Source organism: Pinus tabuliformis, chromosome 1_1 (assembly GCF_031772625.1).
Source record: "Pinus tabuliformis cultivar Carrire ecotype Pingquan chromosome 1_1, CPIR1, whole genome shotgun sequence".
Taxonomy (NCBI): domain Eukaryota; kingdom Viridiplantae; phylum Streptophyta; class Pinopsida; order Pinales; family Pinaceae; genus Pinus; species Pinus tabuliformis.
Window position 1 is genome coordinate 140,729,351 of NC_142297.1, and position 24,545 is coordinate 140,753,895.

Here is a 24,545-nt window from a genome sequence, read left to right on the forward strand (position 1 = left end):
ACGTTTCGTACCCGTGCCCGTTTCGGAAACTCATACCCATTTCCTCGTTTCATGCAACTTAGGTCAAAAGGAAATCTTTCCAAATATCTTTAAAACTATACGTAAGAGAAGGAAGAGTAGATAAGATTATCTTGATTTTTCACTAAGTGGTTTACAAGCTCGTGGTTTTAACAACCCATGGTAATTGCCCATGGTATTTTCAAGGTAAAAGAAGAACAAAAGAAATAAAAAATCTCTTTATGTGAATGGTAAGTTTTACTTTTTACATGGAGAAAATTCATCGAGTCAAAGGCACATAAGTGGACATATATTCTATATTATACCCAAAAGAGGTGAATAGCCACGTTTCACTAAGATTGAAACTCTTCAAAAAAATACAAATAAAATAAAAATAAAAATAAAAATTTCAAATATATATAGAAATTACTAAAAAAACCAAAACAAAATAAAGCTAAAAAAGAAAAAGTTAAACAAAAGATTATAAAAAAAAAGAGAGCTATTAAGGGAAATTATAAAGTTAAAAAGGTAACCAAGGGTTTCAAGGTTTTTATAACTTGAAAAAAAAAGGGGATAATGTTATTGAAAGAAAGAATAATTTTTATAAAAATTATACGAAAGTCAATATGAAAATAAAATCAAAAGGAAAGAAAGAAAGAAAGAGACGTATTATATTTTGAAGAATATATAAGTTTCATAATTCATTTGACCAAAATATCAACAAAGGCAAAATGGAGCCTAATTCGAAAATAAAAGAAGGAAGATTTTCCTATAAAGGTATTCCAATTGTAGATTTTAGATTAATTACATTAAAAGTGTGAAAAAAAAATTATCTACACATCAGAAATCCTACTGCAATCACTGGTTTATCATCTCCTACTTGTTTTTACATTCAACAAGTTATTTAATTATTAAACAGCGATGAAAACACTATTGCAGACTACACATAAATACAGATCATGAACTGAAAATAGAACGAGACAAATACACAAGTGATACCATTATTTTTGGACAAACGTCCCCGGAAAAACCTAATGTGTGAAAATCGGTGCAGTAGTTCTAAATACAACTCTGGATGCCCTCTCAGCAATCTAGTTACAGAGATAAAAATATAATGGCAAAAACCTAAGTGAGATTAGATCACTTCACCAGGAAAAATCTCTCCATTCCGGCAATTGGACTGGCTATCCCCGGCCACCACTGCGCTGCCCCTTCGCAGTAGCTGCGTGGGCCTACGTGGAGCACACTGGGACACTACGTCAACACTGCGTTGCCTCCTTTGCCTCTTGGAGCTCTGACGTCAACCTTCTTGGCTGATCCTGCTACTCCTCGGCTGAATTTGGATTTCTGTTGGAGGGTGGCTCTACCCTAGCACTGGAAATGCGTGGGCCCTTCTTGGCCCAACGCCAGTCTCCCTTGGTCGGTGCTGGCTCCTCTGGCGTCTCTCTGCCTCTCTCTGTTGTGTATTCGAGGTCCTGGAGAAGATCCTCCAACCTCAACTATCCCTACCCCTCTGTTGCAACAGATCACTTGTTCGATCGCAAACCTCGGCCTAGAAAAATCGAACTGACTAATCTCTCAAGCGTATCTCCAACTGACCCTCAAGCCTCCTCTTATACTTTTCTTGTTGATGAATCAACAGCCGAGATTAAGTACCTAATCAACAGCTAAGATTAAAACAGACCTGATCCTTGTCACTTAGAATTTTCTCACCCATATTCTAATTAATACCCATTAATATTTTTATTTTCCTAAGTTTAGACTTAGGAAACCATTAAAAATATTAATTATTTTAATAACTCCTCATCCGGGTGGAATTTCTCCAAACGATTTATGGGTCTTGGAGATATCATGTGTCCTAGCCCCTCCACAAAATTTCAAAGCTAGAGCACATTCGATGCTACACAAAATCAACACTCCCTCTCAGTGCAGAATGTGCTCTAGCAATACTTCTCAACAGAAGTATCACACTAATCCACGACATCGGTCCTCTACGCTGCCGATGCTCGGCCTGCTGCCCTTCATCCATTGCACTGTTGCTTCCTGTAATGCTGCCCATGACTCTGCCACTGCCACTGTTGCATCTGTACTACAGCTCCATCTCAAAATGTTGCCTCATGTTGCCCAAAGAACTGCCACTGCTAACTGCTGCACTGCAACTCAGTCGCTGAGAAGTAAGCAACTAAAAAACACCCAAAGAACTAGCATGTTGGTCAGTCTAGATGCATCGTGATGCTGAAGCTACCTCTGCTGCTAATCTATGCTCACCCTCTGCTGCTGCTGCGCTGCTACAAACTGCTTTGTGCCTCTCGCACTGCTACAACATCCACTGCACTGCCTCTGACTTTGGCACTCTAGCTCTGCCGCTGTCACTTCATCACACCTCGCTCCAACCAACACCTGTCATTTTGCTACTGTCGTTAAGGGTTCTCGTAGCCGTATGTGATCCATGAGTTTGGGCACCTCAAGGATCTTGCCCAGTTCATGTAGTCCTCTCGACTACAACTCCATGTCACCCCACCTCTTTTTCAGAGGTGCATGAGCACTCATGGCACAATCGTCATCCTCGCCTTCCCTGTCAGCGTTCGTTGGAGCAGCCTTCGATTCAGAAGCTTCCTCCTTGCCCTTCTTCTGGGGGCACTGAGTGGCATAATGTCCAAGTTCCCCACACTTTAAGCATTTGACCTTGGAAATATCCTTCTTCTTCCTCTTCTGCTACCCTTGTTGTCCCGATGATGCTAGAGTTGCATCTGCCTCTTCCTCCTTCTTGACCCGGGCTCCTTTGTCGCAACCCCCCGCCTTGGTCAACCTCCTGATCTCTTCTTGTCGAAGAGTTGCCCACATCTCCTCCCAATTGGGAAGAGTCGCTTTGCCCAAGATACTTTGGACAAATGTATCCCAGTCCTCGATGACCGCATTCAGGGTAGTCCTGATCATGAATTTAGGGTCTGGTGTAGACCCCGCGAAAGTCAACTAGTCTCTAATCCCTTGCAACCTGAGGAGGAAGGGATTGATCCCCGGCCACAACTGCGTTGCTCCTTCACAGTAGCTATGTGGGCCTGCGTGGAGCACACTGGGACACTACGTCAGCACTGCGCTGCCTCCTCTGCCTCCTGAAGCTCTGACGTAAGCGTTCTCGACTGATCTTGTTGCTCCTCCGCTGAATTCGGATTTCTTCTGGAGGGTGGCTCTACCCCAACGTTGGAAATGTGTGGGCCCTTCCTCGCCCAGCGTCAGTCTCCATGGGTCTACGCTGCCTCCTCTGGCGTCTCTTTGCCTCTCTTTGTTGTGTATTCGAGGTCCTGGAGAAGATCCTCCAACCTCAACTATCCTTGCCCCTCTGCTGCAACAGATCACTTGTTCGATTTTCTCAGCAAACCTCGCCCCAGAAAAATCGAACTGACTGATCTCTCAAGTGTGTCTCCAATTGACCCTCAAGCCTCCTCTTATACTTTTCTTGTTGATGAATCAACAGTCGAGATTAAGTCCTTAATCAACAGCTAAGATTAAAACAGACTTGATCCTCGTCACTTAGAAATTTCTCACCCATATTCTTATTAATACCCATTAATATTTTTATTTTCCTAAGTTTAGACTTAGGAACCCATTAAAAGTATTAATTATTTTAATAGCTCCTCATCCGGATGGAATTTCTCCAAACAATTTCTGGGTCTTGGAGATCTCATGTGTCCTAGCCCCTCCACAAAATTTCGAAGCTAGAGCACATCCGATGCTACACAAAATCAACAAAAGGGGTGTATCCAAAGGAAAGAGATTAGTATCGCTATTAATCCAAATATCGAGGATAATTACATTAATATTAATTTGATAAATCAACTATTAATCCTAGAGCCAAATATAGGCAAACGAGATCTTTTGGCAGAAAATAATATGAAATTAATGATTTACAAGTGACAATTGATCATTATGAGTACATATCTCAATTCCATGTCGTAATTATGCTTGACAAAGAGGTTGACATAATTCTCGATCGACCTTGGTTCAAGGAATTAGGTACGTTCATTCTAAACACAGAAAACAAATTCTTGATATTCTCTTACAAGAAGAAGATGGTCACGTTCCAAGACATCACAACGAAATCAAAACTGATAATGCCTTCAGTAAAAGATCTTAATGATATTTCAAAATTAATGGTTCAAGAGAATCTAGAAACAATATCAAAGAAGCAGAAAGAGCTTGAAGAAGTTATATCCAACAAAAATAAGGAAAATTCATGTTTGAAGGAACATAATCAGAAGCTACTTACACAAGTAAGAAAATGTAAAGCTAAGAAACACCAATTAGAACAAGAAAAAAAAATCGGAAAAGAAACTCAACGAAAGTCTATCAGGAAAAGAAGAGGAAAGTTTATGCTTAAAGAACCTTAACCAAAGGTTATTAGAACAAATCAAGTGTTTAAAAGATGAGAAGTTTGAATATCAAAATAAAGTTGACTCAAAAAATGAGGAACTTTTACGTCTCAGAAACCATAATCGAAGTCTACTCACTCAAATTAAGAAACTTAAGGATGATAGGAAATCATTGGAAAACAAGTTAGAAGAACTTATCACGAAAGAAGTGTCGAAGTCATCAGTCCAAGTTGAAGATAAAAGAATAAATACCGATCCAGTTAATATCACAACTCAAGAGGATGAGAAACCAAAAGAAGTTAAAACATATTCAGAAATTGCAGTTCAAACAACGAACATTCCAAATGATGATGCCAACTCAACAACAACACCTGAAGGAAATCAGGGAACTTCCACTAACATGATAAGGGAAAGTCCAACCAAAAGAACTCCTTATCGACATCCAAATCACAAGAGCAGACTTTCCAATCAATCTACGTACCAATATCACTCAAAACGAAAACAACATATTTATGTTCCAAAGAATACTAAAGTTCGCAGAATCCAGCCCGATGATAACAATTCATTAAAAAAATTCAGTGACCTGAAGATTTCACAAAGGATTAATCTAGGACGGTCGGATCCATTTTCAATTCGACAATTTTATTTATCACTCCAAGGGTCATATCATCTTGTAACAACGAAGATGACAGTTCCGCAACGAGCTGAAAAAAGAGATCAAGACTTTTCATCAGTAAGCTTTGAGGAAAAAGCTTTTTAAAGAGGAAGGCAATGTTATAAATAAAATATATATAAAATAATACAAATAATATAAATAACAATAATAATGATTAATGGCAAATTAACTAGTAATTAGTTAATGAAGAGGCATGTCCCGAAGGACATGACCATTAGTGAAGGGGTCCCTGCCTAGGGTATATAAGAAGGCCCTCATTCTCATTTGTAATCATCCCATATCTTACATCAATTCAATATACAATATTCAATATACAATTACATGTCTTATAATAAACATTTACATGTTTGATGTATTTTAAAGATTTCTGCTACATATACGACTTTTGTTCGTTACAGACAGACATAATGTTATGCAATGATATTTAATTTTATTGATCGAAGAATTGACATCCTTTTATGTTTGGCTCTGAAGGCTACAATTTTATGTTAAGACTAAAGCTAGTTGAAAACGAGATTGCACCCCTGAAGACAACAGTAATTGTGCATTGGTCGCAATTAACTAGAGGTCAACCTAAGTAACATGACACGCACCCCACCTCATGTCACATATTTCATGGGTCAGGCACGACACATCTGTGACACGTGTCTGACACGAGTTTGACTGTGTCATACATGATCCCTCACATGTCCAGTGAAAAGCATAATAAAATCGACTTATTGTGTCATTTTCACGCAATTCAGTCACAGGTTTGGAGCTCTTAAAGGTTTTGGAGTGTAGCTAAGGACGATTAAGCAATGTTAGAAGGGATTCCAAGTGTTGGCAAGTGGATTTGTCCAGGCCCTACTAATGTTATGCAATTAAAAGTAATGTTATATTCTTAAAGTCTTTTACTTAAATTTTTAACACTACCATTAATTGACTCACGTTGTTTGAGAGTGGTTCTGAACTCATTGGATTTCATATGGTGAAAGTATAATTTAAGATCCCACTCAAAATCCAGCAAACTTAACAGTTGTCAAGATTTTTGGATTGGGGAATTGCAATGTTTCCATTGGACTTTGTCATGTATGAAGGTATGGAATTAGTATTTAACAATGTTGCACTGGTTGTGGGGACCGGGGAAGGAGTTTCTGGGATGGCTAGAGCGCACCCCCAAATTTTCAAGGGACGGTAGGTTGGGGACAGAAAGTGCGGCAACTAATTTTTATATTTATTAAAAAATTAAAATTAAAATAAAATTTAGTAATTCAGCATAAACATGAATGATAAATTAAAATATAAAAATTAGAACTATTACTAATTTTGAAATTCAAATTACAAAATAAAATACTAAAGTCTAATACTATCTAATCATCATTGTGCATCACAAAAACAAATATCTTCATCATTGCCCATTGTCAAGAACTTAAGAAGTACTGAGAGTCTGCGACAACCTACAATCTATTGTTGTCTACATAATCATTCTATCATGCATGATGAATCATTTCAAAGTTTAAGTAACAACTAAAATTTAAAGACAAAGTAAAATTTAATAAAACTATAAACATGAACAAGTCATTAAAATTTAATTATAAATCCCAAATGAAGAGTCTAGAAATTAAGAACCTTGCGGGACTTGTCATCAGTGTAATGTATATCATAATCATTCAAAATAACTATTATTTACCTTATAACATTAAGTGTTAAAGATGAGTTAGCCATTGTAATGTTAATTTCAGGAGTAACAAATGTTATGTACAAAAGTAATAATGTCATAAAGTGAAATAAATTATATATAATAAATGATGTTTATGTTAATGTATCCAGGGAATTAGTTGATTGGTTCCTAAAATGAATAATGGAACTTGCTATGTATATAGACAACACCACTAGTAATTTAGTAGCACATTGATATATCATATAGTCTCTCCTGCTTGTCTCTTGCATATATTTAACATGGTATTAAAGTCATGGTGATTGTGGCATAGGGAAATTTCAAAGATTCATGCCAAGAAAAGGTTTGTCACAGACATGGAGAAAGAGACAAGTTCAAATTGAAGGCAAATTAATTCATGGAGTATAGTGACTGTAAATTGTAAACATGAATAAGTCATTAAAATTTAATTATAAATCCCAAATTAAGAGTCTCAAACTTCACCCCGTCGCTTGACTCTTACCTCACCTACAACCTTCGCTCGAGTTCTCTCAACTCTATTTACCTTTGTCGTTGTGAATGGAGTTCTCTGTTTAACATTTACCTTTGTCCGTTGTCTCAGACTTCGCTCAACTCTTACCTGCAACCCATGCTAATTGTGTTTACCTGCAACCTTCGCTCGAGCGAAGGTTGCAACTAAGCTCAGTGTTTACTTGCAACCTTCGCTCGAGCTCAGTGTTTACCTTCGTTGTCGTGTCTCTGTAACAGTGTTTACCTTCGCCGTCGCAGTGTAGTGTAGTGTGTAGTATGTGATAGATTTAGTTTAATGTGTATGCGATAGGTTTAGTTTATTCGATAGCTTTAGGTTGCAATAGGGTTTAGGTTTCAAATTTTATTTTTTTTTACTTTAAAGTTTAGGACTTAGGTTTTAAAATTTAATTTTTTTAAGTTTAATGTGCTTGATATTGGGGGACGTCCTAAAGTACCCTGAAAAGTCCCCAATTTTTCGAGGGACAGCCTGAGGATGAACAAGAAGTCCTCAAGTGCCCGACAGAGTCCCCGGCCAATTGGGGTAGTTTCCAACGAGTTCCAAAGTACCCAGATCGTCGAGACATAGGAAACGCCATGAATTTTGGTGGACTCATCCCTGTGCAACATAGGTATTTAATTAATAGGACCAAGCCATCTATCTACCTCGATGTTGGTGGAATTGATTGTTGAACTCCTCTATCATGATCTTAGTAAAAATGTACTCAACACTCAAATAGAATCTCAATTTGACATGTTAAGCTTTTCCTATCATATTTTAATGCTTAGAGGGTGATATTGACGATGAGGATCTTAATATATGCAATGATTTTGATGATATGGTGTACTAGTTATTTGTTTTAGCATGATTTTTTTTGGACTCTATAAGCCATTTAGGGCCTCTTTGTTGATGTTTTTTTGGTTCAGTGATGGATTGCACTCAATGTTATTTTGGTTATATGCATTACTTGTATGATTGAATCCGTGTCATTATCACGTAAATGTTTTATATATTTCATATTTTGTGTAGTTCACTAATTTGTATTATTTTTTAATACACATTATATATTTTAAAATATAATATGTAACCTGCCCTCTGTGTCGTTTTATGGGGGTTCACTGTATCACATGTTGGATACTCTTATTTTGTGTCTTCCGTGTCCCATGCTCTCATGTCATGCGACTTACAGGTCAACCAAAAAAGAAAAAGAGAAAACAGTATTCCAAAAGAATAAATCTTGCAGACTGTAGATATCATGTTTGTCAGTATGCCCATAAACAAAGAAGCACATGGAAAATGCCTATACACAGAAAATACCTTCGAGTGGGTAGCTGACTTAATAAATCAATTAAGAACTCCATGAATCGCTCACAATATAACAGACATGCTTCATCTACTAATGCTCCACCATCTTGGTACAAATTAATCGATCTTTCCCTTTCATCGCTGTGCTTTGGAGAATTTATGACCTTTGAATCTAGTATCTGCAAGAAGAAAACACCATTCTGAAATCAATGCCTATTCTTATACTAGATATTCCAGCAGATCAACCAGTGGAAGCAAACACTGATGCACAATAAAAGAATCTCTTTTACCATCACCAAGTTACAAACCAGACCTATGAATGAGAATGAATGACGAGATCCAAATAGAAAAGCATACTATGCACATCAAAATGCCATTAAATAACACTACATTGGATGGACAAACAATGAGATCAGATGTTACAAACTCTTACCTCTAAAAATTCTTGAATCAACATAGGCAAAAATTTCACTTCAAGTTTATCACGGGGATCAGAGGACATTCCAGTTCTTCTAGCTTCCTTAGCTTCTTTCTTGACCATTGTTTTCCATTTTTTAATGAGCTGAGGATGTAAGCACAGTTCCATCTGCAACCAGAATATAAGCTTAGTGCAAGCAACAGTACAATCCTCTGTCAAGACTCAAATGACACTCTTAATACCTGAAAACGACCAGAAGAAAGGCTGTGCCATAATTGCAGATGGACGAGTTTAAGCACTGTTCCACGCACTATCTCATCTTCCAAGCTCTGCAAGTAGTACTCATCTACCAAAAGTCAGAATGCTTATACAGTAAAGTACAAGTTATTAAATGTACAAATGATAATTTGCTAGAATAGTTATATACAGCTTCACCTTGAGCAAGATATGCATCATAACTAAGGATACATAAAATATGGGATATTAATTCTACTACTCCCAATGAAAATAGAAGCTATTCTACGACGTGAAAAAAAGGACATGCAGACCACAGCACGAATATCAAGGAACAATTATGAAAATAGATGGAATAGTTTTTCAGCAAAGCAGGACTGAAATCAAAGGAAATATTTAATAACATCCACTAATAGCCAATAACAATCAATGAGACCACAGTAATAATACAGATAATAAAGAAATGGAAGTACCTCAAGCAACTAAACTGTAGGAGAAAAGGGAAGCTTTCAAATCCTGCACGCACTATAGGATCAAGATTCAATATACAAGATAAGCACTCAAGAGAAATGAATGGATATATTTACACAGACTAGAAGAAAATCCATGAAGGAGAATTCAATGTCATTACCCCACCAATTCTGATGGAACTATATCATCCACGTAGAGATGAGAGAAATGCTACAGAAGCACAGCTGACAAGCAGACCAGGAATAGAAGATGTCGTCTTAGCAAACTACAAAAATTTTCAAAGTTCAAAACATTTGCTTTTTGAAAAAGTGGAGCAACTGCAAGCCAAGCTTCGGCAAATTTCCCAACAGGCAATGAGCATCTAGAAGCCGATGCCTATCTTAGCAGTCAAATGATATATTGAGGATAGAAAGATTAACATTAGAATAGTCAATGATGTTAAAGGTTTCAGAATGAAATGAAAAGTAAATGACAAGATGAAAGCATCAACGTGACAAGACATGTCAAGTGGGAGCTTGTAAAGTGAGATAAGATTGCCTATTTATGAGAATGACCATTGAATTTTGGAGTCTTCTTGTATTTCACAATGAAAAAGATATTGAGCTTTAAAATGCCTCAAATGGTTTGGCTACAGAAGTATGCAAAATATGTAATGTTACAGTTTACTAATTGTTACCTGCCAGATGTACTTAGCAGAGATAGGAAGAAGAACATCAAAGTTGGACAAGGCACCGGTCAAATTTTCAAGTCCAAAAGTCCTGAATAGCAATTTTGCCCCTTATTTTTCTCTCTTCTTTCTCCATGCAATTTCCATGCCCCATGGGGAAATTGTAAACAAATGTCACTAGCATGATGAAATTATGTAAAAGACTTAGCCCCTTGGGACCTGGTTACTAAGGAAATCAATCAGGAGTGTCTTTTTTCACTTAATTAATTATTTTTGTTTTTTAACAATAAATAATTAATTGTGTTTTTTCACTCACATCCTCCAAAGTTGGAGCGCATCGTAATAACTAGGCCTTGAGTGTATTTTCTAAGTCGAGTCAATGTATATTACCATTTTAGGCATTATCTTGAGTCTCGAAGAATTGCATTAGGTTTTCTTCAGATTTTTTAATAATTAAAATTTTCCCGCAAAACGGGAATCTTTAATTAAAACTTACATACAAATAAAAAAGTGGTACTAGGAAATTGTGTATGGCATGTAGGTAATCGTTTAATGCTCAAAGTACCAACATTACCTTAATACCGTCCTTTGGGTGCGTACTCACTTTTACTCAAAAAGTGAGGAAAAAAACAAAAAAAAGGATATTAAATAACACTAAACATGTCGGAACATGTTTCCTTTGTCTCTAGTCAAACTAAGGGTCTCATTCACTAAAGAGGAGTTGAGTAAGCACTCAAGGCCAAGTTAAGCCACAGGTTAACAAGACCGAGTTAGGAATCGGAGTTGGAAGGTCACTTTGATTGGCTCGTGAGTTGAGTTTTAGTTGAGTCTTGGAATACATTACATTTCATGCTTAAGAATTAGTCCTTGAGGGATCCAAATTTGCACACTAAGCTCCAATGTTCCAATATTAGCCTTATGTTCTTCCTTTACTCCACCAAAATGACCCGAAAGAAAATGACATCATGCCACACGTGTGGTAAAAGTGCTTGGATTTGAGTAGATTTGGCTTGAGCGTTGAGCTAATTTGGCTTGTACAGGTTGCCTTCTTGCCTCATCTTCGTTGTCCACTTCATCACTTGGCTTCAAACTATGTTGCGTGCAATGCCACATGGAAAGCCCACTTGCCCCAAAACTAGGTCCACTACTATAACTAGAGTCCTGTGAATGGGATCTCACTGCTTTGAAAGACAAGTGGTTCATCTAGGCATATGGAATCAAATGAACACCTTGTGTGCCTCAAAACCTATAGAATGATGCCTTAAGACATGCAAATGCATTGACAATAGTGAGACTGTTAGGATGCAAAGCCAAAGCAAAAGAGGAGTGCAAAGTACATAAAACGCATGGCATGTGGGGTAACGGGTGCACTGAGATCAAAGGGATAATGTCAATGAAAAGTACATATGATGATCACCCTTACAAGGCTTTATTGATGCAAATGCTCCCTTAAGCCATGATTCCTAGCAATGCCTATTAAATGATGCTTGCACACCATCCCAAGATATAAGAATATCCATCAAGGCAAGGAGTTACTGTTGAGAATTCAATAAGGCAATGTATATGTTAATTCTCTTAACTTGATAACTGCTTGTGTTTTCTTTTTACTTATTAGCTTTGATCTTTCTTATTCCAATGTGCAATACATCAAACAGTAAGAACAATGACATGGTATGTAGGCTCCAAGCCAGGGCCAAAACCCCTCCTCTTGAGGGGAAAACCCGAAAAATCACTTCTTATCTTCTAGATCTTTCAATTGGCAAATACCATGACTTGGACACAGACAAATACCCTCCAAGATCAAGTCCTCCTTGGCCTCTTGCTGAAATATCTTCGACCTCCCAGTAGATCCGAAATTATGCTCCCCAGCAACTGTTGCTTCTCTAGGAAACTACGATCTCCCTCTAACTGCTCATCCCTTGACCTTGCTTCTTCGCACTTCCTTCTTCAACCTTCTGCTACTTCCTTGTTTGCACAAGAGATGAGCGAATGATTGATCCAAATGCAAGACGAGTTCTTCTTACATATAGGCTTCCTTCAAGGGTGGATGTGGCTCTTCATGTAGGCCGATTTGATAACTTATGTAGGCCGACTTGATCTTGGAGGTATTTTGATATTTTCAAGACAAAATAAATTTTCTTTTACAATTTACAATGTGCCCATAGGGTCTTCCATATATGCCAATGACTCTTAAACCTAGGACACACCCTAGAAGCACTCAATAGGTGCTTAACCTATCAAATAAAAGAACTTGAGCATGAAACCCATGCTCCAATAATAATAATAATTTCTTTTTCATTTTATATATACAAGAATACATTTCATGCTAATGAAGACCGAACCTAGTTACACATTTTTCAACACTCCCTCTTAACTAGGGAGGTATTCATTAGAGGTACATGATCATTCTCAATCTGAAGAGATCTCATAAGAAGAGTCGGATAGGTAACCCATTTGTCTAGCATCATAATAACCAACATTTGTCATATAGCAAGGCCTTGACTAACAGCTCTATCTCTCCACAAGATCAGAGCACAATGTTGGCGAGACCAATGATGTTTTTAGACAACATCAGCATTGTCTCTCCAAGGTACAAACCCCACTGAGTGTTCACAGAGTATGACCTCCCAATGGACTATTCTTATCTTGGGTAGCTAATCCTCAAGGAATATCGGTCCACGACTACTCTTATATCTTGAATACCCTACCACATTCTCAAAGAGTATCGAATGCCAGATGGTTACCCAATCCTCCATTATTTCTTCCCAAGCAAAGACAATAATGTTGTGTCTATCTCTCCATCTCAATTCGAGAGGACAAATCCACCAAACCAAGCTTGTCTCTTAAGTATACAAGCTTCTTATTTGGAAGTGATTTCATCAATATGTTAACTACCTGCCCGTCAGTGGAGATATATTGTCGCTGCACCACACCATTTTGTACTAGCTCTCGTATATAGTGATGCTTGTTGATATGCTTTGTCTTCTCATAAAATATAGGGTCCTCAGACAAACGACTACAACTGGTGTTATCACAACGTATCACTGTAGGCTTCATCGGTCCATCAAATAAGTTAGATAGCAGCTTCCTTAACCAAACTGCTTCCCGGCTAACTTCGCATGCTGCAACATATTCGGCTTCAACACTACTCAAAGCAACGATGTTTTGTTTTCTGCTCATCCATGAGACCATAGATGATCCCAAACTGAAACATCCTCCTGTAGTGCTTCTTCCATCCTGTTCACTACCTCCCCAGTCGGAATCTGTATAGCCAGTCAACTGAACATCATTCCTTCTATTATATTTCAGGAAGTAGTTGATGGTTCCCCGCAGATATCTCAGGATATGTTTTTTTGTTATCCAATGATCATGCTCCGACTCCACTTGGAATTGACTGAATACATTTACTGCAAAACATATGTCCGGTCAAGTATTCACCAAGTACATTAATGAGCCAATCAATTGTCTATATCTAGAGAGATCCACAAGGCTTGATTCGAAATTCCTTAATATTTTCAAGTTTGTGATCATTGAAGTTGTCATCTTTACAATCCATCATGTTGAACTTCTTCAGAATCTTGATCACATACTTTCCTTGACCTAAATAGATTTCATTAGGTTCCTGCCAGACTTCTAGTCCTAGGTAGGAATGCATTAGCCCAAGATCCTTCATGTCAAATTCTACAGCCAACTGCTTCTTACATTCTTCAATTCAACCTTCTACACCTGTCAAGAGAAGATCATCTACATACAAAAAATAATTAAAAGTTCATTGTTTACAACCTTAATATAGAGGTTTGAGTCAGCAAAACTTTTTGTGAAGCCTAGTCTCTGTAGGTATGCATCCATTCTAGCATACCATGCCCTTGGTGCTTGCTTGAGGCCATATAATGCTTTCTTTAATCTGCAAACATATGCCTTCCTATCTTTGATTTCGAATCCCAAGGGTTGTTCTATGTAGACTTCTTCATCTATTGTGCCATTCAGAAACGCAGTCTTGACATCCATTTGGTGGATGTTCCATCCCATCGATGCTGCCAGAGAGACTAATGATCGAATTGTTGTATATCTTGTTGTTGGAGCAAAAGTTTCTTCATAGTCGATGCCTTCAAGTTGAGAGAACCCTCTTGCCACAAATCTTGCTTTATACTTATCTATACTTCCATCAGCTGCATGCTTGATCTTATAGATCCACTTGGAAGTAACTACAGATTTGTCTTCAGGCCTAGGTACGATCTCCCAGACTCCATTCTTCATTATAGATTGATATTCTTCATTCATGGCATCTTTCCATTCTCGATGTTCTATAGCCTCTTCAAAAGTGGATGGTTCTGCTTCTATTAATTTTGTCATGTATGCAGCATACCCAGAATATCTCTTGGGTCTTTTACTTTCTCTAAATGATCCTTGAGTTGCCCCATGACCTTCTGCATCAAGTAGTGTAGATTTCAACCAGTTAGGTATTTTCCTTGTTTCTTGAATGACCACAAGTTGAACAGGTTCACTAGGTCCTTCTTCATCATGGTGAGATCCTTCTTCCTTGTCAACTTCTTCCTCAAACATAGGGTGTTTTTCGTCATCAGAATCTATAGAAAGTTCTTTTCATTTCTTGAATGTTATGCTCTCATCAAATATGACATCACGACTAACTTCAATGTGATGTCCATCTTTCATATAGATTCTATAGGCTTTCAATGAGTTACTATACCCAACAAATATGCCCTTCACACCGGAAGGATCCAACTTCTTTCTTTTGTCCTTTGGTATATGAATATACACAGGACATCCAAAGATTCGGAGATGATCGACAGATGGCTTCTTCCCAGTGAACACTTCTTCCAGAGTTTTGTTGTCTAGAGATCTGTGAGGACATCGATTTTGTATGTAGACTGTTGTCTTAGTTGCCTCACCCCACAAGAAACTTCGGTAGATCTTGATCGTGTATCATTGCTTTTACACTTTCTTCAATGGACCTGTTCTTTCTTTCTGCAACTCCATTTTGTTCAAGATTGTATGGAACTATCAACTCCCTCTTAATCCCAGATTCCTTACAGAATGCTATGATCTCTTTGGATGTATATTCTCCTCCATTATCAGATCTTAGTATCTTGATCCTTCTTTTTGTAAGGTTCTCCACTTCGGCTTTGAATTCTTGAAATTTAGTAAATACTTCGTCCTTGGTTTTCATTAAGTAAACCCAGGTCTTTCTTGAGTGATCATCTATGAATGTGACATAGTAAAGATGTCCTCCAAGTGATTTTGGAGTCATAGGGCCACATACATCAGAGTGAATGAGATCCAAGATTTCTTTCGACCGTGAAGCACTGCTTCCTAATGGTCTCTTGGTATCTTTGCCTAATGCCCATCCTTTGCAAACACCTTCATGATCCTCCTTCAGATTTGGTATTCCGTCTACTATGGGATTTAGGGTTGGAAGAATTTTGAAATGTAAATGACCAAACCTTCTATGCCAAAGTTCACATAGACTAATCTCAGTGTGAACTAGGGTATGATTTATAGGAGATGCTAATCTGTAGAGCCTTCCTTCTCGAATACCAATCACTTTTGCTTGTTCTATGCTTGAGTCTTTTGCCCATACAACTAATTTTCCATCAATGAAGGCTACTCTATCTCCTTTATCTTCTAAGCTTGAAATAGAAAGTAGATTTTTGTGCAAACCTGGAACAAACAGAATGTTGTTGAGGTGGATGTTGCTTCCATCTTCTAGCTTTATGGATGATGATCCAATGCCTTTCACAGGATAGCTCTTGTTGTCTCCAAGTTCCATAGAGTATGCGGATTTTCCTTTTGATAATGTCTTTAATTGGTGGGAGTGACCAGTCATGTACCTTGATGCACCGTTATCAATTACCCAGATGTCTTCATCTTGGAATGTCCCAAAGAGAGCAGAGAAGAGTCCTTCATCCCTTTCTATGAGTGATTCCTTCTTTGAAGAGAATATGAGACTCCATACCTCTTTGATGCCTTTCTTGAGATGGCTTGCAATTCTTTTAATGACCTTCATTGTAGAGGGGATCTTCATAATGCCCTTAGAGAACCTAGCTTTGATATCATGTTGAGAATTCAATAGAGCAATGTATATGTTAATTCTCTTAACTTGATAACTGCTTGTGTTTTCTTTTTACTTATTAGCTTTGATCTTTCTTATTCCAATGTGCAATACATCAAACAGTTACCAAAACAGTAAGAACAATGACACAGTATGTACGTTGCAAGCAAGGGCCACAACCCCCTCTTTAGGGGAAAACCCGAAAAATCTCTTCTTATCTTCTAGATATTTCAATTGACAAATACCATAACCTAGACTCAGACAAATACCCTCCAAGATCAAGTCTTCCTCAGCCTCCAGCTGAAATATCTTCGACCTCCCAATAGATCCGAAATTCTTCTCCCCAGCAATTGTTGCAACCGTTGTTGCTTCTCTAGGAGACTTCGATCTCCCTCTAACTGCTCTTCCCTTGAATTTGCTTTTTCGCACTTCCTTCTTCGACTTTTGTTGCTTCCTTCTTTGCATAAGAGATGAGTGAATGAACGATCCAAATGGAGAACGAGTTCTTCTTATATTTAGGCTTCCTTCAAGGGTGGACGTGGCTCTTCATGTAGGCCGACTTGACAACTTATGTAAGCCGACTTGATCTTGGAGGTATTTTGACATTTTCAAGACAAAATGAATTTTCTTTTACAATTTACAATGTGCCCATAGGGTCTTCCATATATGACAATGACTCTTATACCTAGGACAAACCCTAGAAGCACTCAGTGGTTATGTAACTCTTAGTTTTCACCATTTGGGTTGTTTTAATATGTTTGATTGCATTGGAAATGCTTAGAATGATCATGATGCAAATATATAATGTAATGATAGTTTCATTTCAATCCATCTAAAATTAGTTGAAACTGATAGAATATTTATGTGTGTAATAATTATAAGATCACTTCAAGGGATGTTCTATATTTTGCAATAGAATGATTTTATGTATGAACACTTACCAATGTTTGGTTGATTGAAAGTTCAAATTGTGGGTAAAGTGTTGAAATGGGGTGTGAGATAAGAGCCACTATGACAGAAAAAATGAGCACCTGCGCAGGAGCCCAACATCACAACTAGAAGTCTCATGTTTGTGAGATCTGACTTTTGAATGAAGCAAATTCAGGCAATTAAAATTTCTGATTTGAAATTTTTTAATATATCTCATGGGAACTGAATGTTATGATACAAGTGAAATAGTGAAGCAAAGGGCCTAGGAACAAATTCATTGTGGTGACATTGCAGCTCTGTGACACTTTGATTACCTCATGGGAGCAAGTCATAAAGGGCACCTTGATTATAACACTCCATGAACAATGTAGTGTATTTATGTTAGAGCACGCCAGAAGGGCACTTGGCTATAAGACTCTAACAATCTCTTCAATAATCCCATACAAGAAAGTCCTATAGGAAAGGTAGATCACCCGAGGATGGGGGTTTCCTAGGCCTGAAAAAGTGAGTAACTGATGGGAGAAGAAATTTGTAAAACTCTCACTAGGATGTGAGTATAAGATGGCTTGTCCAATGCAGACAGTAATCTAAACTTGTTACCTAGGGAAGCAAAGAATAACCATACAAATAAGTATTTGTTTAAAACCTTACCTGTTAGAAATTCAACTTATTTTGGAGAAAAATCCAAGTTTTCTATAGAAGGATTACTAGCTGAGCAAGAAAATGAACTTTAACACATATGTGATGTTGATATTTTGATGTAGGTGTTGCCTCAAAATCTAACAAGTCTTGTGAGGGTGGCTCACAAGACGAGCTAGACCAAGGGACAACAATATGAAGTGTGGCCCACTCTCACCACAGCGACTACATCCTGCTCTTTAGTGGACGTTCACTACTAGGGAGACTTCCTTATATTAGGTCACCTAGAGAATATATCAGGTAAAGAGGGATAAGGTAACAAAATAGGCTTAAGGAGGACAACTCTACCTAAGAAGAGGGCTTAGCGAGGACAATAAGGCAATGTGCATCCTCCAATAAACCTAAATAGGGCACAACGTGACCTAGGGCTTGAGAATTAGCAAGGGAAATAGATCAACCTAGGATCGCAAGGTCGAGAAAAGGTCTCCAACAAAGGTGCACCTTCAATTTATCAAGAAAAAAACCTTCAATAAGCCCCAAGTTGAAGCCTAGGGCAAACTAGGGCCTTTCTAGGGCAAAATCTACCTAGGGTAAGCAAGGTTTGCCCTAAAATAGAGAAATTAGCCACATGAATGACTTAATTTTGAGGTAAATACCTCACCTCCATCTGTTGAATCCCTCTACCAAGGAACATTTCAAACCCTAGTTGAGAAAAGAGCCCTAGCCCTAGCTAGTGGCTTATCTTAAGAGGCCAAAAATCAGGCTTTAGAGGAGAAAAGTGAATTTTAAGATGAGTTTCAAGATGATCAACCATGTAACAAAAGGCCAGTACCTTAACCTTGGGTGATGGAGTCTAAGGGATGGTTAAAGATGGCCAAACCCTACCAAAAGAGTAACGGAATAAGAAACGCCAGCTTTCAAACCCTAGTTGTCATTCTTGTGAGGGAGAAAAATCAATGGGCAGAGCTTCCACCCCTCTTGTGCACCTTTAATTTCTTCTTGATTATTCCTTGTGTTACCACTTATAGGTCAAGGGTTTAGAGCTTGCTTTGTATGATGTAGTAGTTTTATTACCCCTTTAGGATGAGTCAGTTTATCACTTATTGGGGTTGGGACATGCAAGGGTTCCTTCTTTGATGTAATGGAGCATCATGTGCTTAGGAACTGGGTGATGGCCATATGAGGTAGGTAGAGCTCATGTTAGGCTTTTGCCCACGTGCTAATTCTTATGTCTCGGTCATCATTTGCATTTTGATTTTCTTTCTTTTATTTTATTGTGGCCATGATATGTTTTTTCCTTTTCTTTTAGCTGCATCAACCTCCCAGGGCAAATTTTTTGAGACCTACTCAAGGTATGTGAACATATGAGTGCCAAATCCCCAAGAACCAATGACAAGTTGTACCTGAAGAACAAAGATGAGACATGGGGCTTGTAAGGTGGGATGGATGTTGTTAAGTATGGCATAAGAAGAATGGAACACATTATCTCAATCATGGAATTCCAAGTATTGGCCCTCCTATAACCCCAAGGGCCTTAAGGGAGGTTCAACTTGTTGGAAAATGTAACTAGGTTCGGTCTTCATTTAATGTATTTGAGTCATCTTGTAATGTACTTGTTAAATGAATAAAGAAAAGAATTATTATTATTATTATTGTGACTTATTAAAGCATGGGTTTCATGCTTGGGTCACCATGTTTTAAGTCAATATCCCCATTGAGGACTTTTAGGATTTATTCTGGGTCAATAGAGTCATTGTACTTTTAAAAAGACCCTTCTTGGATTTTTAAATCATGTAAAAAGGTCAAGTATTGAGTCAAATGTAATTTATGTATCCTCCACATCAAGTTGGTCTAAGGAAATCAATTCGACCTCCCTTGAAGCCTATATATAGAAGCAAATCGAATTCATTTAAAGCACTTAATCTCAAGCAAGTTCGATATCTCTAAGGAAGCTGAGAAGTCCAGAGTACAAAGCCAGGAAGCCAAAGGAAGTGCGAATTGGGTGGAATCTAAGGAGAAGAAGAAAAACAAAATTTTGGTGCCTCTCTCTCTCTATTTCGTGCCCTAGATTGGGAGATCGAAGTCTTCCAAGTTTTGTTGATGTCGGAAGTTGCCTGATGCCGGAAGCTGCTACATAGTCGAAGTTGTTGGAAGAGAGGTCGAAGATCTAGGAGGCTGACTTGGTGTGGAGGGAAGGTTTGGTATTTGTCTAGGGTGAAGAGTCTCAAAGAATACTATTGAAAGGAAGAGAATTTTGACTAGGTTTTCCCCTCGAGGGGGGTTTTTCCCTGGCATAGTGCCTACATCTGGTGTCCATTGTTTTATGTGCTTTCGCTTTGGTAATTGCTTGATGAACTAAAAGAAAGAAGATATAAAGAATTGTAATAACAAATCAAGAACATCACAAGTAATTATCAAGAATAAGAAAATCTTTCTGCCTTTCTGATTTTCTAACATGGTATCAGAGCTTTGGTGAAGAAAGAAGAAAAAGGCAGTCTCAAGCACTTGATCAAGGAACCATTCAAAAGGACTATCTCAGGGAAAGACTCTACTATATTCAAGGAAGATGTCTAACACAATCAAGGGAGAGAACAAACTTTAAGGAGCCTCAAACTATAGGTCTTGGAAGAAGAGGATTGACCTCATCCTTAAAAAGAACAAATTTCTAGACTTGGTCAAACGAAAAGTAAAGAAGCATATAGAAGACTCCACTGATGCTGACAAAGTAAAGTTCAGGGAACTAGAACTAGTGGGCATGACTCTAATGGTAGAAGGAATAAAGGACAACCTTGTCCCATTCATAGACAACATCAATCATGCTCTGGAAATGTATGAAACCTTGTCAAAGTTATTCACTACTAAGAACATTGTGTTAATCAATGTTGTCATTGATGTCAATATGGCATTGGCCGAGATGGAAAATATTCTTGAGATGCCTAATGAATATCATTAAACCTTGGAATGAGATGATAAGGTTGAAGACAATAGATGTTTGGTTCCAGATGATGATGGCATAACTCTTGTTTGATAAGAATGTCATCAATTAATATGTCAAGTCACTAATGAAGAAGTCTTAAGAAGTGCCAAGTGCCAAGTGTCAAGTATTTAGAAGCCCTTGATGACATATGGAGGACTACATTTGATGATGTCATACTCTTGATGAATGACCATAATTGATGATGGAACTTGATGAGGTCTTGATAACATGGTTGGAGATCATTTGATGGTTGGAAGACTATTTTGGAGTTCTCCTAATGATGTTTCACTATGACTGCACTAGTATATGATGATATTGTTGATGCGTCATGCTACATGGATGCTACACTCCTACATAATAACTCTATGATCCTATGATGACATTGATAACAATGAAGAAGCCAAAGAATGAAGAACCCACGCTGTCCCAAACTTTTTATGCATAAAAGTTAAGGACAATCACAAAGAAAAATTATTTTGGACACCTTGGAGGCATCCTTTCAAAATGGATCCTAGACCATCTTAAAGAGGATTTTTTCCTCTTTCTAACAAGCCTTTATTTGCCCCGAAACTCCCAATAGTTTGTGAGATATTGAATTTTTAAGTTAAGGAAATTATTCCTAGCAGTGAGTCAACCTACACTCAGTCATACAAGTCGGCCTCACTTCAAATAGACATGTCCCTTCAATTATAAACGAAACCACTATAAATATAAACCTAAATTTGTCCATTCAAGCTCATATTTTTCGGTGCAGACAAGACAAGAGGTAGAGAAGCCGCAGCCTAGAAAAGCAAGGAAGACAAGTTTGTGGAATTGTTCTTGGGTTAAATAGTCTCCCACAGGTTCAAGCTACGAGCAGAGAAGTTGTCGTAGTTGTCGTGGTCGAAGTTGTCGTAGTTACCGTGGTCGAAGTTGTCATAGTCGCCATGGTCAAAGTTGTTGTGGTCGCAGCTGCCATAGTTGAAGTTGTCGTAGTTACTGTGGTTGAAGTTGTCGTAGTTACTGTGGTCGAAGTTGTCACAGCTGTCGTAGTTGTCGTGGTTGAACCTACCGTGGTCGAAGTTGTCGTAGTCGAAGTTGTTGTAGTCGAAGTGATTGAAGTTGTCGTAGTTGTCGTGGTTGAAGCTGTCGTGGTTGAAGTTGTCGTGGTCGAAGTTGTCGTGGTTGTTGTAGTTGTCGTGGTCGAAGTGTTGATTTATTGGGATTGGACAAATAGAGCTTGTTGAAGTCTTCTCTTCAGAACAAAATAGGGTAGAGTTGGAGAACTTTGTGAAGCAACATATTGAAGATTTGTGGAAATCATTGAAGACCATGATGCATTGAAGCCATCATGAGGTGACCTTGAAGAAGTTTTGTTTGGGTAACATGAAGAGCAGTGGTGACACCTTCATGTGAAGAACAAGGTTGTCATTGATGATGTGACGTGGAGACTAAGTGAAGGCATAACTGAAGATTGACAGGGCTTGTTGAAGAAGATATTGGGAGCCGTGAAGTATAACCAAACATATCTTAACGAAGTAAAGCTAACGGTTGCAGCCTCGTAGAGACAAGGTTGGTGCCTTGGAAGATAGGGTCGAAGCCCTAGAGGACAGGAGTCCTCAAGAAACCAAGTCGGAGCCTGAACCAAAAATAGGGTTGGAGCCCTAAAGGTTGGTGCCTCGAAATTGACAAGGTTGGCGCCTTGGGAAGTCCAAGTCAGTACTTGGCATATTATAGGTTGGAGCCTGGGAGATTGAAGATTGGTGTCTTCATCTAGGGTTGGAGCCCTACATATATTGTACTTGATTTATTGAAAGAAGAAATTAATAAAAGTATTTATTCTATCATGGTTCATTTTGTGTTCTAAATATAGGTGATCTAACTAGTAAAAATAACAATTGAAAAGAAATATTGATTCACCCCCCTCCCCTCCTCAGTATTTCCAACAATTGGTATCAAAGACGGTTCCTTCACTCAAAGCCTAACAGCTTGAAGGTTGATCCTTAGAACACAAATGGCAAAGCCAAGGAATAAAGCCTCCAATCCTCCTAAAGATGTCTCTTCCTCAATCGTGAAAACTAAAGACAATTAAATTGGGAAGGTTTCATTGTTCAATGGAAACTTTGATGTATGGAAGGTAAGAATGAGAAATTTCTTAATGGCTCAGAGCGTTGAAGTATGGGAATCAGTGATTATTGATAAGATGATGAACAGAGAATCCAAGGAGTACAATGCAAAAGCAATGAAGGCAATCTTGAATGGGCTACCAAATTCTATAAAGGCCAATTTGGAAAAATGTTCGTCGGCTAAGTGTATATGGGACAAACTTCATGACCTTCACTCAAAAGGAGCATTGACCATGACCACTAGTAAAGAAGATGATGGAAAGCAAGAAGAAAATCCAGAACCCATCAAGGAAGCTGAAAATAAGAATGATGAGATCAAGGCCAAAGAAGAGCTAGAAGAAGAAGATCAGCTGACAAAACTTATTGCTGCCATGGAAGAGATTAACAGTTTGAAAAAGGAAAATGAGGAACTTAAGAAGAAAGTGGAAGATGATGACCAACACAAGACAAGGAAGGAAGCTGACCTTTTCAAGCTTCAAGTACTAGAAGGAAATGAGGAGCTCACCAAACTTAAGGAGGATTTTCATCAAAACAAAAGAAAGCATCACGAAGAAATCATATCCATGACAAATCAATTGGTTAAGGCAAATTTTGTCAATCCACCTTGAACAAAGACTCGAGAGCTTGAACAAACTTGAAGCAGAGATTGGTCAATACAAGGAAGAGATCTCCTCCCTTAGATCTCAACTAAAAGAAGCAAGGAAACAAGCACAAGGAGCTGAGAAGGTAATGGAAGCTTTTGCATTCATAGAAGGACAAGCTGATGAAGCAGAAAAGGAGAGAAACACCACGATATGCCAACTAGAAGAAAAGGATGATGACATCACCAAGTTAAGATCAAAAATCAATTATCTTTAGGCCCAATCATGTGAAGCAAACAAGATGAAGGAAGAAATGGAGATCATTCTATCAAAGAAGGATGAAGAATGCAAGAAAATGAAGGAAGAAATTGTGTTTCTTAAAAAGGAAGTTCACTTGGTGAATAAGAACTTGAAAAGTTCTCAAACCCTAGATGACATCCTAAGTCATCAAAGGTCTCCCCTCAATAAATCAGGTCTTGGATATGCAAGTGAATCCTCAAGCAAGAATGATAATTCTTCAAACGACAAGGATGTGAGGAAGCTAGGAAGAAATGTTGATGCTCCTAGTTCCAGGAAAGAAAAGGACAAGGGTCAAGACAACAACGGAAGAAATCCTATTCCAAGGAGACTTGCAGATGGTGTCAAGAATACAAAAGGTAATGAATATCATCAAAGAATCCCAAGGCAAAAAGACTTCAGAAGTACATTAAGGAAATCTTCCTCTCCCAGGTATCAAAGTATATTTCTTGGTTAATGTTATTCTTGTACAAACTTTGGGCACATGGCAAAAGATTGTAGGGCATTTTACAAAGACAAATATAATGGTCCCCGTCAATCTCCTAGAATCAATTTTGCAAAAGTCATGATTACTCATTCATGGACAAGATGGTGTGCTTCAATTGCCATAACATTGGACATATGGCACGTGACTGTAACTTGA

General features: G+C 38.0%; 1 protein-coding gene across 1 annotated transcript in view; it reads right to left on the reverse strand.

Moving 5' to 3' along the window:
• EMB2765 (P-loop containing nucleoside triphosphate hydrolases superfamily protein) overlaps window positions 1-24,545 on the reverse strand; it is a 278,516-nt gene that overhangs the window by 228,889 nt on the left and 25,082 nt on the right. The window contains exons 5-7 of the mRNA XM_089391649.1: window positions 9,174-9,260; window positions 8,947-9,099; window positions 8,526-8,692 (exon numbers count right to left, since the gene is read on the reverse strand). Coding sequence (XP_089247775.1) covers window positions 8,526-8,692; window positions 8,947-9,099; window positions 9,174-9,260 — 407 coding nt within the window. The remainder of the gene's footprint in view (window positions 1-8,525; window positions 8,693-8,946; window positions 9,100-9,173; window positions 9,261-24,545) is intronic.